Source organism: Fundulus heteroclitus, chromosome 3 (genome assembly GCF_011125445.2).
Source record: "Fundulus heteroclitus isolate FHET01 chromosome 3, MU-UCD_Fhet_4.1, whole genome shotgun sequence".
NCBI lineage: Eukaryota > Metazoa > Chordata > Actinopteri > Cyprinodontiformes > Fundulidae > Fundulus > Fundulus heteroclitus.
The window spans coordinates 7,129,465-7,148,957 of NC_046363.1; the positions used below are offsets into that span (position 1 = coordinate 7,129,465).

The 19,493-nt window shown below is 44.4% G+C and overlaps 1 protein-coding gene across 3 annotated transcripts in view; it reads right to left on the bottom strand.

Annotated features, from left to right (window-relative positions):
- Positions 1–1,691: 1,691 nt before the first annotated feature.
- oxr1a (oxidation resistance 1a) overlaps positions 1,692–19,493 on the bottom strand; it is a 214,533-nt gene continuing 196,731 nt past the window's right edge. For 2 of the 3 annotated variants that reach the window (XM_036129399.1, XM_036129405.1), the window contains 9 exons: positions 18,513–19,183; positions 15,461–15,620; positions 10,654–10,819; positions 6,962–7,042; positions 5,642–5,767; positions 3,992–4,144; positions 3,808–3,903; positions 3,269–3,342; positions 1,692–2,502 (listed from right to left, as the gene is read on the bottom strand). In XM_036129399.1, coding sequence (XP_035985292.1) covers positions 2,367–2,502; positions 3,269–3,342; positions 3,808–3,903; positions 3,992–4,144; positions 5,642–5,767; positions 6,962–7,042; positions 10,654–10,819; positions 15,461–15,620; positions 18,513–19,183 — 1,663 coding nt within the window. In that variant the 3' untranslated portion in view covers positions 1,692–2,366. The remainder of the gene's footprint in view (positions 2,503–3,268; positions 3,343–3,807; positions 3,904–3,991; positions 4,145–5,641; positions 5,768–6,961; positions 7,043–10,653; positions 10,820–15,460; positions 15,621–18,512; positions 19,184–19,493) is intronic. The other variant, XM_036129408.1, reaches the window with a different exon arrangement.

The window sequence follows — 19,493 nt, forward strand, 5'->3', positions numbered from 1 at the left end:
CATATACTGGGATAAATTACACAGGTTGACTCTACTAATCAGGTGATTTCTTAAGAGCTTGTTGTGTTGGACTTTATGGGAATCAGAGTAAAGATGCCAAAGGCACGCATATTAAGACAATTTGTCTTAAAATTGTACGTTTTCCTCCCACTTAGACTGGTGTGGTACTTTGTGCTAGTCCTTAACAAAAAAAAAACAATAAATTACACTGAAGTTTGTCTTTGTAGCACAAAACAGGCCTCAAGGGTTGTGAACCCTATAAGCAAGGCAGCGTTTACTTCTCCAGTGAACACTGCTCTCAAGCTGTCCCCCACTAGCAGAGGAACGATCAGGCAAGAGCCAACGACTTGGAAAAGGAAATAAAATAAAAAAAGAAGAAGAATGAGAAATGCAGAGACGCCGCTGGTTACAACAATTACTTCAGCTTTATTAGTATTTGTACATCACTGATACAATGCTCAGGTGAAATTAAAGAAGTAACCATATTTACTCGCTGTGAGTTCCCACACGGACACAAATACTGGCGTGGAAGACCAGAGTACGAGGGGAGAAGAAAAGTCAAGACTTGGTGGTGGGGGGGGGGGGAGGGTGGTGCTCTCCCAGGTTTCTGTGCGTCTGCCGTCACACCGACCCAGACTCACCTGACCGCCGTGTGCGGAGAGACGCCCAGGCCTGTGGCTGCCTTAGACAGCCTTTCACCCCCCCTCTACATCCTCGGGGTAACCTCGTCTCTTTCCACAGAGCATTGGGGTATATTCCTGTTGATATTGGTAGCAGCAAGCTTGCTAGTAACAGTAGTCGTTATGAACAAAGGAAAAAAATATATACTGTACAGCTACTTCTAAGATAACCTAAGAACCTGGATTCAATGCTTTAGAACCAGATTAAAGTGCTAGAAGCAACCCATTGATTCACAATTTTTATATATATATATATATATATATATATATATATATATATATATATATATATATATATATATATATATATATATATATATATATATATATATATATAGCATTATGTATTTATATATCTATATATAGCAACAAATCTACTATTTTAACATTAATTTACAGGGTAATATACAATATATAGTAATAGCTGAAATATCAGCACAAATATATCACTGTCACACTCAACAGCAAAATATATATGATTATATATAGACTCATATAATCATATATACAATATATAATTGTCATATATGCATGTAAAACAGGTAACCACATCTCAGGCCTTCAAATGATACCCAGAGAAGCAATTAATGTGTATCAAGACGTAAAAGCTTTACATGTCGCTCTCCTGAAAGAGCGCCGGGCGACGGCAAAAGCAGCGCCGCCCGCCCGGCCGGTTATTTGAGGTCACAGGACAGTTTATTTGCATATTCCACAAATCTATTGCAACACATTACTGTCTACGAACAGTACAGCCAGCATCCGGCCGAGGAGGAGCCGGTGGTAGCTGGACTCACACGTACACCCACTGAACAGAACGATACGACGATGGGTGATCCGGTTATAGCTATGTGCTTTCAGATGGTGTGCTATGACGGTGAACGACGGGAGGACTACGATACACGATACCCAATAAGTTAAGCCTCTGGGGACAACCCAAAAAACGGGACTGGAAAAAAGACGAAACCCCCTTCTCCCACTACACACACACACGCACACACACACAACACGTAGTCGCTCTTTTCTGAGTTTAATGTGGTCAGATCCTGTTGCAGATGTGTTTTAGGATGTTCACCACAGATCACCACTTTTTTTGACACTCCACAATCAAGAAGAATGGAATGTGTTCAGCTTCTGTCTACGGTCTCTCCCTCTACCTGGGCATCTCTGTGTACAGGCTGACAGCACAGTGTGCCACATCCTGTCGAACACACACAGTTCTAGGTCGGATCCAAGAAGGTGGTGGTGGTGGTGGTGGGGGGGATTCCTTGAGGTTCTTCAAAGTTCTGATGCATTACCAGGACCTGTTGGGACAGCTGTCTTTCTTGCAGCCACCATCATCTTCATGCCCTCAGCGAGGCCCCCCCCCCCCCCCCCGCTCTCCCCCCTATAACACAACCTTGCTTTTTTCCCTCATACTCTCCCTACGCTGCAAAGACGCTCCACAAGGCTGTAATAAGATACACACAAAGGTAATTTTTCACAAAGAAAAAAAAACAAAAAAACAAAGCTCCTTAATAACTGCAGTAGTAACGCACAACAAGCATCCGATAGCGGGCTTCCAGACAGGGGAGCCCTGGTGATGTGCAGTTAGGTTTTTTTTGGGATGTTGCCATAGTTCTGAAGGAGAACCACTCCTTGGTTTGTCCTTTGTAGGACTCGTTTTTTCCCCTGCGGAGCGCCGCTTCGTTATTCAAAAGCCCACACCTCTATGTCCTGCACAAAGAAATCCTCCTTCTTAGAGAGCATGGGGTTCCCAAATGTTTTACAGGAGTGACTCCGTCCGTGGTACAGGTCTCCGTCCAGCCACAGGCCGAACTCCCCGCTGGAAGACAAGACACAGGAGACATCTTAGTCGGCTTGAGGCTGCTACGTGCTACGTGAACAAGTGCTCAGCTTGGCTAACATTCTCACATGTGTAGGATTGAGATATTCAATTTAACAGTTGCTCCGTCCACTCATGATGGCCATGAATGCTAATACAATTCAATTAAATTTTATTTATACAGCGCCAATTCATGAAACATTTCATCTCGAGGCACTTTACAAAGTAAAAATCAATCAGATTATACAGATTGGTCAAACATTTCCTATATAAGGGAACCAGTTGATTGCATCAAAGTCCAGACAAGCAGCATTCACTCCTGGAGAAGCGTAGAGCCACAGGAAGAGTCGTCTGCATTGTACATGGATTTGCAGCAATCCCTCATACTGAGCATGCATGAAGCGACAGTGGAAAGAAAAACCACCCATTAGCAGAGAGGAAAAACCTCCAGCAGAACCGGGCTCAGTATGAATGGTCATCTGCCTCGACCGACTGGGGGTTACAGAAGACAGAGCAATGCTAAAGACTTTGGGTTTTTAAATCATTTCTTTGCACAGTTCCTTTTTAAAGTGGAGCGCTGGTCATGCAAGTAGGCTGAATTTCAAAATGTTAAATTTACTGTTGGTTTTATTTCCACAGGTGATGGAGTGTGCTGCCCAGAAAGCGCACACTGTGACAGTGTATGCGCCGACATGCCGTTTGACTGGGATGATAGTTAATTCAAAGAGACAGTGATGGGAATTGCTGACGTTGCTCTCTGGCTTACCTTCCTCCACCAAAAGCCAAGGAGTCCATGTCTCCTTTGATGAAGAACATGTTGTCTCCTGTCCATTTGTACACCTGTGGAGATCAGGTTTAAAAGTGTAAGTCCAGGCAGAAGACTGAAGCAGAAGCCAGTCAAGATCCTGAACTTTAGCTAACTTTTACATGAAGTGAACAGCGCTCATTCCTGAGCAACTATTGGCCTTTACAAGCTAGGACACTACCATGGCCTGTCTGCTATGATTTATTGGAACAGCTTAAAATGCCTTAGCATTGATCCTTTAGTGATAGTTTAGTGCTGCTGCCTAGTGTGATGTCCTATAATCAATCTTAACATAGAAACAGAAGCTTGTGTCCCTATTGCTCACAGCTTCAGCATTTCTCCTAGTCTGCCTACTTCAGAAAATCTACCCTCCTTGTTCCCGTCGTTTAACAAATTAGCACCCCGTTTCCTCTGGATAACGTTTAACAAGGAGCCACATCCTGTAGATCAGAGAACAGGACACTGACTTGTTCTTTTACAGCCTCAGACGGATGTGGTACCTGAAACTCTGGATTGAAGGTGAAGAGGAAAGTCTCCCCTGTGCCGTAAAAGCCGTCGCTGACTTTAAAGGGTTCAGATGCGAGCGCACCAAATACCTAGAAGAGGCAAGCAGAGGCAGCAGCAGGTCAGAATGGAAGAGCACTTAAACCCAGCAGAAGCTTTTCTGCTACACGCACGGCTCACCTGGCCGTCGCTGTCTTTAATGACCAGAAGGACCGGCGTGTCCTGGCCCTGCATGGTTCTATACAGCGTCTTAATGCTCATGCCATTCTTTGAGGTGCCAAACGCCAGCGTCCAGGGATACCCGATGGTCCGTGGCGGCAGATTCCTGGCAAGCTGTGTGTGAGAGGGAGGGGGACAAAGCTTCAACGTAAATGAGATGAAGGGATCGAGAGCAGGAAAAGAAAAAAAAAAAAAAAAGAGCCCGAAGCACTGAAAGGCCACAGCCACCGACGCTCAATTACGTGTGCGCTGACATTTTAACACCATCTGGTGTTTAAAGAAGAGTAACGGGGCTGAAAACGTCCAGATCAGCCACAAGAGACGGAGAGGTCGGACCCTTCCTCAGAGAGCCTGCCGGCCCGCTGCAGACAGCCTGCAGGATTAACTTAGCGCTAACGGGGAGATAAAGCCCACAGACGTGGAGGAGGAGCAGTGTACACACTTTATTTCAAACAGAAGGTACTGACTAAAATGTGGAATTATTGTCCCAATTTTTGACATTAAACTGCTTTATTTTGTTTCCTCTCCTGAGATTTGCCAGTGCAGAGGCTGGCTTATGAGCGCAGCCTGCAGAGGGGATCGTCAATTTCCTGTCTCATGAATTTACAGTGTTTCCACTACCAGGGGTCTACAAGGGGATGGGGTCACGGCCGCCCCGCCAACAAAATAGCCTGTCTATACGTCTGGAGGTGTTCACATCTAATTTTATTAACATTTGCCTTTCTAAATAGCGGCAGATACCCACCCTGTGCCGCGCTGACAGACCGGTGTGGTGGGCGCCTGCTGTGGGAAATGCAGGAATTTGTCACAAGAAATCAAGTGTATCTCCTAAGCTAAGTCAGCGCTAGGCTACTTTCACTGAGCCGCTCCGCCGCAGACGTGTATTACGTCAGAAAAGGACGCACTTGTTTCTTTTGTGTGGTGCTCCACATGATTACTTCAATATACTGAGAACATAAGACAAATATGAGGATGATCACATCTGTTTAAACTCAATTATTATACACATTAACGCTCAATGCAGAATGATCGCAACAAATAAAAGGTAATTTTCAGATGTCCTACTAAATACCATTTGCTTTGGTTGTCGCAAATCACCAAAAGTCTTTCTGTTGAAAAAAAACTAAAATCCACCTTCCTGAGTCCATCTATGAAGATGGCTGCATTATTCTTGGAAAACACATTTTTGTTGCTAGATAGACCCCATAAATAGTTCAGAAACAGATCCCAAATGTAATACAATTAAAATAGAATTTACGCTCAAAAATATTATAAACTCTGGCAGATCTAGACTTAAATAGATTTTCATCCATTCAAGCAGTAGGAAAAAAGAATGGCAGGTGCCTTCAGAATATAACCATGTATAAAGATAGAGACAGAAACATAAAAAGATACAGAATATTTGATAAATAAGAGAAAAATTGAGAGAAACAGAGGCTGACTGCTCCTATAGCTTTAACTTTTTAACATTTAGTGTCATTCCAGCAGGAAACTTCAAATGTGTTGGATTTAGATGTCATGTGCTCCTATGGGGGAAAATAGTGAGTAACTGATGTGTGACTAAGATTTAGGCGTGTTGCAATGGCACGTGTCATGGATGTACGATGATACCTTCTCTATCTGGTCGGCCTCCAGGAGTTCACTGGGCTCTTTGAGGTTGGGTTTGAACGTCTCCGGCTCCAGCTCGGCTTTGATCGACGTGCCATGCTTAGAGTTCACCTCTTCCTTGGTGGTGATCTACAAGCGCAAATAACGGTTAGTGATCCAGGCGTGCCGCCAAGCAGGGCTTCAGCTTCCTGAGAGCACAGACACTGACTGGGTTCAGGTTTACTACGTGTTCACCATTCTAACGGCTAACGGCTGCGTTTAGCTCAGCTGGTCAGGCTGGTCAGGCTAAACTAACCAACAGCTAACTCTAAAGGCCGGGGGCAGGGAACCATCTAGCTAAAGCGGCAGCAGGTCCGGTCATTTGGCCCGGGGCTGGAAGGCAGGAGGGAAGTCGGCATCAGAAACCCAGCCAGTAAAACCACACATCCCTGCTGGGGTGCTTTAAAACCAGTCACCCCGGCAGAAACAGAGTTAACGTTGACTGGCAACACGCCAACACCCCCAACAATCTGGTGGAGACGGCTAATCAGGATGTGCTGGGCAGGGCCGGGAGGCTGTCTGCGCATCGAGAACCAACCCGATGAATTATTCGCACTCTTCCACTCGCCGTCCTTTCCTGACCGAGGCACTGTGGCGGGGTCATTTATCTCTCTCCATGAGAGGGGCCGACCGCGGAGCGCTCCGCCCGCCGCCGGCCGGGAGCCTCTCCTGTTTCAGCCCCAAGTCAAATAACGCCGTCCTGCATTGTGTTCGGACAACAGCATTCATCTTGTAAGGGGAGTCTGAGCCCGCCCTCACAGGCTGCCTTTGTCTCCTGGTCAGTATGTCTGCAGCCTACCGTCCCGCCATTCACAGACAACCGCTCACAGAACAAGCCACTTAAAGCGCAATCTGCATATTGGGGCTACAGCCGTCAATAAAAATAAAATACATGCTTCCTAACTAATAAGCAACTAATTTAGAGGGCTGCGTGTGGAGAACCGGTCTCAGAGGGGAAGCCTGACACGCGTAGATAAGACTGGTGGCACGTGAAAACCTCACAGGCCAGCGTTTCTGTAGCACAGTGATAAGGCCTTCTTCCTCCAGTACATCTGGTCTTGCAAGTTTGGTTGATTTGGAACGAGCTAAAACTGATCCACCCACGGTGCTCGCTAGCCGCTTAGCCATTTCTTAGTTTTTTTTGTTTTTTTTTTTTTTGTTGCAACATTAGCATCAGCAGCAGCGGCGGCGGCAGTGAACGGCGGCAGCGGGGAGCCTAGAGGAGACGTGGCGTGGGTGCTGGGCAGAGCAGACAGAGGGGGTGAACAGGGCTGGTCGGGGCACCTGGAGTCGTTTGCAGAGCGAGCGCAGGTCTTCGCTGTTTAGCGCGTCGATCCGACGGTGGTACTCCGTCAGAGACACTACCTGGCAGCACAAACACAGGGACAGGTGGAACATAAAACTTGACCCCCGCTCACTCGCTGGCCACAGGGAAGAAAAGATGAGTTCTGAAAAGAGTTATCTAGCAGCAGCAGCAGCAGTAGGGAAGCTCAGGGTCAGCGCTTCTCTTTCCGCCTGGCAACAATGGCAGAGGTTGGCATTCACAAGCTGAAAACAGGCGCAGCGCCAAAAAAGGGGACAGGCTGTTTTAGAGCACTTAGTTGTTTTGCATGTTTGTGCAACGCATTTCTACCTGCACCACCAAAGATCCTGCGGTTCCATTGAAACACAACAACAACAACACCGACAACAACAAAAAAGGCTGCGACGAGGACGTGAGCAGAGAGGGGAGAGAAGCGAGAGCCCATGTGTGAGATTTCTCTTTGTCAACACACAGCAGCTCAGGTCCAAGTGAGGCAACAAAACCTGCCGGAGCCGTTTTGTCAGCAGCGACTCTAAAATCCAGAGCAGGCCACTGGAAATGGCTACGATCCAACAACCAGACACAGCACGATGCTCCACGGAGAGCTACCTGCCTGTGTTACTGACACTGAGCAGATACAGGGAGGATACCTGAAGCACCGGTGGGAGGGGGGGTAAACAATCACAACCAGCACGAATACACAAAGAGATCTACTCTGAATAGGGCCGGTGGATAGAGGGATATCAGATCATGAAGGCTTGGACGCTGGAATAGTTTAAAGGCACATTCTGTCCACAATAGTTCTACGCTCTAGCTCATCAACATGGACGTAAAGAGGTTAGGTTAGAGCTGTTAATTTCACCGGAGTCATTGTAATTTCCAGGGTCCACGCCTATCCGGATAACAGAGCCAGATCTGGGGGTAGGACTTTCAGATGACTGAGGGGTGTGGTCGAAGCGGATTGTTTAAAACAGAACATGGCAATGGGGAAGAGAGGAGCAGAAGTTTCACATATCACACTGTGACACAAGTTTTGAAATTATCTTAGGCTAGGCTGTCACCGGGTTGAAGCTCAATTATCTGCTCGGTTTATCAAGACATCGCTTAAATGCAGAAGCATCCCGACGTTTTTCAGTGGTGTCCGTTGCTAGGCAACAGAAAGGCGGTCACAGCTGGTGATGCCATTAGTTTCTTATTACTGCCACCAGCTGGGCTGGAGGCGTAGTGCAGTTTTCTTCACAACTTCTCCATATGTCATTAGGCTATATTATATACCTTATCCACAGCATTTCAACGCAGTGCAAACAGAAAGACAAATTAGCCAGGATTCCTTTCTCTCAGTTAAAAGAATCCCAGGTATCTAAATCCCGGGTTCTGTCGGTGGAAAAGGGGCTTTGGTCTGTTTATCTTAAAACAGTTTACAGAATCCTCTCTGCTTATAAGCAAGTCAGGAAACTTGTGCAAACTGAAATGTTCCTGGACATAAACGACTTGATGCGTTATAATAAAATCAGGATTTTTCCAGAAGAAAAAGCGATGTACTTTTTCTCACACAGTGCAGGTTTTCTCACTGTTCTCTGAAACTGAGAATGCTCTGCTCGTATTGTTAGTAAGCTACTTCACCAGGTAAGCTTTGGTCTATATAGAAAATACATTGTTGATACTTTAGCTAAAATCGTTTTGCTTCATCTGACAGATAACATTTTAATGGCAGAAAATCCCTAACCACCATAAAGGGAAGTTTGAGTGACAGTATTAAGAAAAAAAGAACCTGTATTTGGATTAAAGTAAACTTTTTTTTTTTGGCCAGAAATCAAGAAGAAACGAGGCGAAACTCAGTGATCAGCGGGCTGTGCTCTAACTCGGGTGCAAATAACAGAGCATGTCCCTACAGGACTACTAGCTGTGGGAACTTTTAGAGCTTACAGGGACACACCTCGCCAAAAAGAGCAACGCAGAAGTGCAAGTCAGTGTCAATGCAGTCAAACAGTGGGGAGACATGAGCGCCACATTTCCCCCTGAACACAAAACTCCACAAGCTACACACCCTGCAGGCTGACGAGCTTCGCTAGCACGTTAGCCTAGCCCGCTAACAACAACAGCTGACCAGAGAGAAACATAGAATATCCGTGGCTAGAGCTGAAAGAGGAAGAGCGGACGCAACATACACAGGTGTACTTAGGGGTCTGCCGTTTGTCTTGGTCCTTCCCCCTCCTAGAGAACATTTCCTGCTTACTGGGCGCTGTTAAAGCTGGACAGTCACATCACAGCCCCTTCAAGTTTCTCCGTGCCACTCCGAGACCAACACAGGGAGTTTGGCTGAAAGCCTGGGAGACTGCTTGACTAAAATAGAAGCTTTTTTTTCCCTCTCAAAGGGGTCGCTGCGATGTCTGACATGCGTGACATCGCCGAGGTCCAATGAGGACACGGGATTGGACGGAAACCGGCGTGCTATTGGCTGGAAAAGCAACTCGGTCACGCCCATCTCATAACCGACAGAATTTAAAGAGACAGCAACACAACCGTCCCAAAATATAGCTATTTTAGCCCAAATCGTGTCACATTTTTGTCCCGTGTGATAAAAAGCGAATTAAAACAAACAATTATAAGTTTAAAACATGAGTTGATGAGATAACGGTTATGAAAAACTGACAACTTTTTGTTTAATGCTGCAAAAACTTCCTGCTTCCGATTCCTATTTATTTATTCAGATGTTTTGGATCATGTTGCCGCTGGTTGCCTGAAGTCCACAGACAGACAAATCAGTCCACTTTGTTTCCTACATCATTCATTTTCATTAAAGTTTTAAAGCACGGCACAGCCTCCATCGTATCAATTTCTTCCTACAATGAATACAACCCCTTTCATTAATCACAGGGCTGGAAACAAGTCTCAATTGACAACAGTAGATCCTATCATACTCGATGCAAAGCAGCACCAAAGCTAACCCAGACAAGCAAAATTCTCTACAACTCCACCGTCATCACTTCCTTTCACATACTGTCTCTCAACCGAAAGCTTTTCACACACAGGAAGAACCCATATCAGTGTCACTTTCCCTTTCAGGGAGCATTTCATGTCCAAAAAGGTATAAGTAACTCATAGTGGTGTTGGTCATTTGTCATCCAGCAACTGAAGGTGACAAATACTGATCAACACTCGAGACAATCACACGACATGTGATGGAACTACCATACAGTGACTCAAGAGGAATTAAAGAAATAAATAAATTACACAAACATGCAAAACACTTTGGTTGGAAGTTCAGAGAAGCGCATTTCCAAGCAAAGCAAGTGTGACACATCTTACATAACTTGCAATGTGAGAGAAAGTTGCCACAGATTGACTACTCAACTAAAAACATATGCAGTGGTACAAAAACAGTGCAAAAAATACTGAAGTACAAAACAGAGGCTTGACAATTACAAAATTCAAATGGTGTTCAAACAAGATCTACACAATACGTACAACAATATGCACTGCGTAATGAAAGCAAATCAATTAACATTTACATACGAATGAAGATAAAATCTAGCACATAAACTTGTGTTTCACAGGGTATGGATCAAGCTAACATAGAACGATAAACTTAATCCATATCTGTGAGGTTTGAAACAACACCAAAGATGCAACTTCTGGCCAGGTGAGGAAACTTCTCCCCTTCTGACCTTACCTCCCATTCCTTCACGTTAAGGTCAGTGATGGGCTCATCGTCAGGGGTTTCTGATGCAACGATCTTTTTGACGACCATGAACCCGGGTTCTTGTCCCATGCCCCTGACGCCCTCGCCGTACATGTCTGGACTCCACTGCATGAAGAATACATACAGGTGCTCTGATCTGAAAAAAAAAAGAAGCACACGGTAAACATGAAGTTGCTTTAAATACAGAGCTAATTTCAGAAGAAGACGGACTCCAGATGCAATTCAAGTTTCAATGATCAAAGCAGGTAAAAAAAACAGCGGAATGCTATAAATATTTTATATTCTGACTTGGTGAGTTTGGGCCACATTTAAGCAGGAAGACACTAAATGACCCTAGATTACTTTTGTACATACAGTCAAGTTCATGGCCGAGTCAAAGACTGGCCGTATCATCAGTTGGTATGTGTCGTTGGTGTTGTCGTGAAATATGTTAAGTAGAGTGAATTTATGTACTCTACTGTACACAGTTTCATTTTATCATAACACATGAAAAAAAAACCTAATCCCTATCTCAGAAGGGCGAGGCCAACCACACGATTCATCTTTTCTTATCAAGCAGAAGTAAACAGTTTAGCCAGTGCTCACATTGTTCCATTACAAGGACAAAGAGGAGCAACACTGTTTTGAGTCAACTACCAAGACAAGGCTGAATTTCAATCCCAACATCTCTCATCTTGTCAACCCTTGAAGCATCCTCCCTCACCTGGAAGGCACTTAATGTTCCACTTTTAAAGTCTTACAATTTGGTCCTCAATGCGTTGTAAGCAAACAGAAAATGCAGCACTAAGTTGGATAAACACGAGATGTGGAGGAGTAAAGCCGTAGAGCTGTGCGCAGGGTCCTAGCTGCGCGGGAGCCTCTCTCCTCACTCACTGATGACATGACTCCAAGAGACACGTCTTGAGGGTCGCCTCCCATTTAGGTCAAGCTACGGAGAGACTAGCTGTATCTGCTTGAACAATACTGCGAAGGACGCTGTGGCAATCTGAAAGATTTATGATCACGCCCCAGCCTGCCGTAGGCGGGACCTGGAAAGACAGGAGAGGACTAAGGAGCAGGGACGGATTTGAGCCCTGCATTTTAATGCTAGCTTTGAATCTGCCATACCCTTGGTTTATTATACCCAAGAGCAGCATACTATTTATTATAAGGTGGGGACAAGTGGTAGCTAAGCAACCCGAGAGCCACAACAAAAAGAGCTGTGTGTTACCTTCCGAGTTCATGGAGAAGATGATGAGAGGCCAATGTCAGTGTCTAAGCATTTACAGATGCAGATGGATATAAAGACATATAGGGCTGGGTGATATTATCAAATCAACACGACAGTGTGGTATTATGGTACAGCATGGCAATGCCTGCATCCACTTTAACTCCTATTATTCTTACTACTATTTTTTGCCCCCCATTAACACAAAGTCTGCACCACTTTCATTCAGCTTTCTGATCAGATTGGCCAGAGACTCTATATCAGATGGTGGCATAAAGAACAGCAAAGGTCGAGCTAATTGGCCAAATATGTTATCTGCAAGCGGAGTTTTAATGTATGGCAATGAATATATTATGGCACACCAAACATTGAATCGTTTTTTTTGTGATTGCACTATTGATGAATACACTGATACTGGGATGATTACTGTGATTCAATATATTGTGCAGCTCTAATGAAGAGAAAATACACTAACCAGTTGCATAATCTGATTCAAATAAAAATATATATATAAAAAAAGGAGGAAAAAAATAGTATAAAATGTATTTACATTTAAGGGGTAAAAAAATCCCATGTTACAAAATGCAATCATTTAGAACTGGTGGCATACTTCCTGATACCCCTAACTGTTCCTTTAAAATAAATCCTACTGAAGCATTATGTATACTTTTATCAAGGAACTTTTACTTAGCAGCACATGGGGACCTGTTTCCATGGGGTATAAATATGCCATGGCGCAGAGGCAATAGACTGAACAAGAACCCATATTTATGTTGCCACCACACACGTTGAGCAGAAAGGTAAGCGGTAAAAAACATGAAAAAGCTCAGTGTATGACAACTACAAAGAGTTGCATCTCAGGGTCACCAAGTCTCCCCAACAACCATCAGACACCATCTACAAAGCCAAAGCTTATGAGAAATTAAGTATTTTCTGTTCTGAAAATCACAAATGCAAAGGAAAGGTGGACTCGGCTCCAGAAGGCCACAGCAGTCCCAGGCAGAATGACAAGGTATCACTCCAGGGCAGCCATATGCCAAGCACAGCCGTGGGTCATCAGTGAAGCACAGGAGAAGCAGCCCCCAGTCCAGGAAGGGACAGGGTGAGAACCGCCCCGACACTGCCATCTCCAGGCGCGCACGGCAAGCCTGGGACCCAGTCCCCTGGCGGTCTAGACCTTGCACCAACCCCCGGTAACACCAAGCAAGGGGGACCACCCCAGAAGGACAAGGGCTGGGATGGCACATTACCGTCTCACCTGTTGAAGTAGCCCAAGATGTCTAAAGAGAAGGATGCCCACCAGAACCCATGGTAGAACCCGGGTTCCATTGTCGGCATAACACATCTGCGGGAGCCATAGGCCTCCAGCTCACCACTCCACACAAATACCACCACACCCCAGTGTTTGCATGTGTGTCTGCGGTGATGTGAAATGCTGCGATGACTGCAGTTATGCATGTCTAAAGTGTATTAAAATAAGGGTTGTGGCTGGGGTGTGCGAGACCCCACTGCTTGCTGACATCCGGGCGTTGGGGGTGGGGAGATTTGAAAGGGGGGGGGGGGGGGAGTGAGACTGCATGATGCTCCCCCCATATCTCAAGATCCTTTGTCCCAGACATCAATACCCAACTGACGTGTGGTGTCGCATGTAGAGGAGGGGATGGGGGCCGAGGCATTTGGTATTATTTAAGCTGAACATTGGCATTTTAAGTAATTCTAAAGCCGTTTGTGCTCCAATAGTTAACATCTGTACCAGTGCATAAATCCACATCCCATTTACTGATGGGAGGTGAGATTCTCAAATCTACTTCCGAAACTTTTGTAAAATATGGAGACTAGCTTTGGGATTGAACTTTAAGGAAGTTAGTTTTTAGAGATCTATGTTTGCTCAATCTTAAATTCAGACTGGACAACAAATTTAAGCTGATATTCAAAGAATTTATTTCTACTAATGCCATATGAAGTCTCAAAAACATTAAAAGGTATGAAATCTTTTCCATCAAATGTGGCCTCTAAATTATTTTACTTATCTGTGTTGAAAAGTTAAGAGTACTTTCTGGTGAAGGATGTCTGGGTTGTTCCAAATGGATGCTTGTATGCATGGGAGAATTTTGATTCCGAGATATTCCCAGCAGGAATGCTGCTTAATCAAAGGCCTGATAAATTTCATATCTGAGATTCAGATTTCCTTACATGGCGTTTGTTCAATTTATATCCATAGAGTGATGGTGTTTTCCAAATCCATTTTAAGATATATCATCATCTAAGGTAATACCCAATGGTATGGAAGTTCCAATCCTCCTAAACTTTCAGCCTTAAGTAATATTTTTAAACTTATGCATGAAGGTTTAGTTGTCCATAAGACCTTTGATATAATAGAATCTAAGCTTCTAAACCAGGTCTGGGTGGGTTAAATGGGAAGACATTGTTTATTTTAAGTGGGACCACCCTTCTAATTGCATACATTCTTCCACCACAGAGTCCTCCACCACATGTGATCGTCTTCTATTAATTTGTGTAACGAGATATAATTTCATTGTGTCAGCTCATTCAGCTCGTTACAAATGTTGCTGCCCAGGTACCTGATGCTTCCAATCTGTAAAGGAATGGTTGAAGAGAAACAATATTAGTGGAGATAAGGAGGACATTTGGTTTATTCCAGTTGATAGAGTTGTCTAAATATGCTGAGAACTTATTTATTGGGGTTCATGTTTGTAAGAGAAGGTTTTTTGCATTGTCCAGACAGGGCAAGACATTATCGTCATCGTATAAATACATTTTGCGGACTCCATTAGCCCTGTGGTTTCCATAAATAGTTTTGGTTTGTGATGAACAGCAGCCGCCAGTGTTTCAATGAATATTGCGATCAGTGAGGGGGAAGAGTGGTATGGTGCCTCTTTTAGGACTGAACTTCGTTAACTTATCATATTAAGGTTTTAATGCAAGTGGAAAGGATTCTTCACATTTCACAAGTGTGGAAGTTTGTAATAATGTCCCTCCCCTTGTTCAAAGGGCTCCAAATGTAAATCTAAGTACTGCTTACAAGGCAGCAGAGCACCAAGACTGGCTTGCCCTACTTGGAAAAAGTCAAACACAAACAAAGGCATGCCTATAGTGTCTGTGTACCGTAGCATTCAGTGCCAGTCATAAATAGTTTATCATCAAACCTGGGGGTAAAACACTGCCTGAAGATATATTTATTAGCCTTGGAGAGAAGTTAAATCAGTTTTGCTTTTCCACTGTTGTGGGTGTGGGTCTGACAAAATAAGGAAATAACCTGAGTTTATTCCTCCGCAGAGGGAATGAATAATAAATTATCCTGCTGTGGATCAGAGCCATCAGAGTGTTACAGAGGTTGGAGACCCCGTGTCATTGGCCCCATACCAAAGGGACCTGTGCGGAATAAACGGCAATAAATGGTCGCTGTAAATTTTTACAACGTCTCATGATTTCCCACTAATCTTAGAGCGAGCAAAGAAGTCTGATTTAAAGTGCTGTAACTTGACCCAGCAGGAATTTGCATCGCAAGGCATACAGGTCAGGGCGGCTGAGAGGTGACGTGACACTGACCTCTCCTGTGGCACAGCAAACCAGTACTCGTTTTTCTTCCCCTGCTGGGCGTACTGCTGCATGGAGGCGCTGGCGTTGGAAACAAAAGTCTTCTTCATCGGCTTCCCCACTCGCAGACACAGGAACTTGTGAGAGCGGTGCTTCCTCCTCTCAGCAGACCCTGTATCAAAACAGACATATGTTGGCAGTAACACAAAACCAAAGACTAAATACTCACTTAAGATGATTTCCAACGTTTACCAAAAGGCTTTCATTTAAACCTCTCCCTATAAGCATTTTACATTTTGGTTGTGTGGATCAAAATAATATCTGTTAATGAACGGTTAAGAGTTTTTGTTAAGTACATCCCTATATTTTGAGCTTTTAAAACTCTACTATGCACTAAAACATGGAGGCGCTAGTATATATGGATGACGATGTAGTGCTTCAAGAAATCTCCTGCTGTATTCTCAGAAGATATTATTTTCTAGATTAAACCAAGAATAACGGGACTGTTGAAGGGATGTCTGTCCACCTATTGGCAACACGAAGAAAAGACATAGCATGAACTTTTGCTACAAGAACCATCTGTGCATGAAATGTGGGTAAGCTCAGCAGAAATAGACACATGTAGGGAGGAAAAAGTTGAGCTAGGCCACATAAAACAAATAGTCCAAATCGGAAATCTTTTTTTTTTTACATGACTTTAGAATCAACTGGAATATTTCACTTAAGGGATGGAATCACCCAAAGGCCCAGCAGAGTCGACAGGCAGACCGCTGAGTTTAGAGACGGCAGATCGCTGAAGTTTGTTTCTGTGAACAGTTAGTCAAGTAAGAAAATACTTTTACTGATAACATGCAGAAGCAGCATTGTTTTTCCCCTGGGTTAAGGTCATTTTAGAGAACTACTGTACTGTAATGGAGCTAGACTCCCATGAGTAAAATATGGATTGATTATCTAGAGAAAAGTGAGAAGAGCACTGTCCCAGCTTGGCCCTATGATCTAAAGCATTCTGGTTGTTTGGAGGAATGGAAAATAACGACACTTGTGGGCATCAAAGTAGCAGTGCCAGTAGATGTTACAACAAAGAACTTCAGTGTGTCACGTGAAAGTTTGTGTCCCGAGCGGTCCTTCCCCACTGTGGAGAATTACACACAGACTGGGTTCACCAAAGTGCGATTTTAAATCCCTCACAAGGGTGCAGATCTATAAAGCCTCCAAGCTACTGCGTGCAGATATCAGATGCAGATTGTTTATTCAGCGACGAGGAGGATGTCAGGAATCTTAGTATTATAAACTCAAGTTTAAGCTGGAGACCTTGCCATCACAACCTTTATCCTGTGTGGCGACGGCGTTACGCATTGACACATTGATTCGGCTTTTTAGACATAAGCTCACTCCTCTTCGGCTGCATTCCAAACCGCTTGTCTTTCTCCTGCTTTTTGTGGAAATTAATGCAACTATTGTGAACTTCAAGCATGAAGCCAGTTGTAAAGAAAGCTTTGTAATATTCCTATTTATATTTGAATTGTGTATTTTTGCCCATGCGACAAAGGTGCTTGTTTAGCGAAGCTAACCTAATGCAAACTTTTCACCCCAAACTTGTAGTCATCTAAGAAGAATGTAGCTCGGCTTCAAAGTTACTGTTGTTTCGTGTGTGGTCTTTGTGAACTTGCAGTGCATAATGAGCAGCTCGGCAGTGCTGAGACATCTGTGGATCTGCGTGGCAATAATTACCTGGCAGGATTCAGTCTCTCACAACGTTACGCTGCTTCATGATGGGAGGGAGAAAGCTTTTCAGAAGCACAGTTGCATCTATAACTGGAGTGGGTTTTAGGCGCAGTGAATGTGACAGAGCGAGGCTTTATAGTTGCTGCGGTTTGCAGCAACAAATTGGGTTTTGTTTTCCTGCAAAAACACCCTTATGTACTTACTGGTTTTTACTTTGGTGTATCCAATACTTTCCTCAAGTTCTGTAGAGCCACATTGTGCTCTGTTATTGGTCTGGCTTTTGATTATGTATGCACAATATACAGAAGTAATACATTTTCAGGTTGGTCAAAATCAGAAATGTGTATTCTAAAATTATGGCCCAATAATATATTTTTTTCTTTCAAGTTAAGTTTGTGTTTCTTTTTGAGCTCTTTTAGCCTACTTCATGTTGTCTGACAGGTTCTATTGAAGTGATTCTTGGCCAATGCAGTGCAGTGAACTCATAGTGAACTCCTCAGTTTGAGATGTTTTGAAAATTTAGATTTGTGAATTCTATAAACTCTGTAATCAAATGTGTGCACTTTAAGAAAGGACGGTATCATAATGAGACATTTAGCTTAACATGTCATAAATATGTTATTAACATGCCATAACGTTTAGCACCAGCTGATAAAAATACTTGTGTAGTATTAGTATATAAGATTATTTATGTACAAGTTTTTTTGGCAGCGTGGTGTTCTGAACAAAAAAAATACTTTTGAGTTAGCTCTGGAAATGGGGCTGAAGACCTAAAAGGTGGAAGTGAAAAATAAAATAAAATAAATTCTGTCCAGTATAAGTGGACATGAAAGCAGCACCAGAAAAAGATGCAAAATATAAATAAAAGCTGCCTGAATGCGGTCTCAGATGGCGTTTTGATGCTGGATTTATTTGTTCACAGAGGTTCCCCTCTGGGGGCCGTGTACGATTGTGGCATTGTGGCGTTTGATGGGCTTTAGCTTATCGCCCAGAGGAGCGGCCCAGGCCACCGCGGCCGGAGATCAAAGCGCTGCACAAAACCCAATAAGGCCCGGGAAGCTTCGCAAAAGCTGATAGCAATGGGGAGCGTGCCATTTCCCTTCGTCTTTATGTTCCGATTGCCCACGCCAAGGCAGAGTGGAAACAGAAAGGTTATCAGGAAGCAGCATGAGAGAAGTGATAGCGCGGCAACCAGAGAGGAGAGAATTTCCCTTTGATTGGCTTCAGATGAGAATGGATGTCGAAGATGACACGGGGGCCGTTCTGATGAGCTGAAATGTCCTGCGACTGCACCTCAAGGTGAAAATCTGGCGTTTATTGATGCAGTAAATGTGTTTACCCTCAGCAGGGTCCTGCGTGTTGTCCTTTTGCGTCGGCTCTGCATCTTTCTTCTCCTCCTCCGTGCCTTGTTGCATAGTGTCCGTTTTGGAGACGTCGGCCTCCTGGTTGGCATCCTCCTGTTGACTGGCTGAGACTGAAGTGATGACGGAGCTTTGGGACCCTGGGCGAGAGGTGCTGCTGCTGGGACCCTGGGTCTGGCTAGTGTTGCTGCTGGTGGTGGTAGTAGTAGTAGTAGTAGTAGTAGTGGGTGTGCTAGGTGGCTTCTCTACACTGTGCTGCTTGGATCCCATGGGGGACTGGCTATCCTTTACTGTGGCAGTGTCTGGTGGATTGTCCTCTGACTTAGTCACGCTGGGCTCCTCCGGCTGGCTGACTGAATTGCGAGGGCTGCTTGGTGCCTGAGTGCTGGGGGTCTCCACCTGGGTGATGGTTTGCACAGACTCTGTTGAAGCACCGGACGATTTGTCCAGGCGCAGGTCCTCGTTGGAAGCCTGCTCCTCCTCCCGAATGGGCGACAGCTCCGTCTCGGTGAAGACGTCTTCAGAGATGGAGCCCTCGGTGCTGCGTGGGGCTGCGCCGCCGCCTTCATTTGTTCCCGGCTCCTTCAGGCGGTGCTCCGGGTCCTTCTGCTGGGACGGGTGCCTTTCAGCTGGCAGGGGCTCCAGGTCACTGACAACAAAGAGCGAGAATGTTAAAGAAACCTTTATATGACCTGCCTCACAAAGGCATGGCAGTTACGTCTGTATTCAGGCAGCCATGCACAAAATAAATCACAAATCCCGTTTATTATTTGTAGATATAATTCAAGACTGCGCTCTAAAATGTTTATTAATATTTGGCCAGATAAATTAAAGTTTATCATATATATTGACATTTAAAGGAGCAATAAGCGAAAAGTCATTATTTTAGATAGAGCTAAAAAAATAGTGATGTTAAGAACCAAAAGGTAATATTTTAGTTATACTATGATGTGACGTCA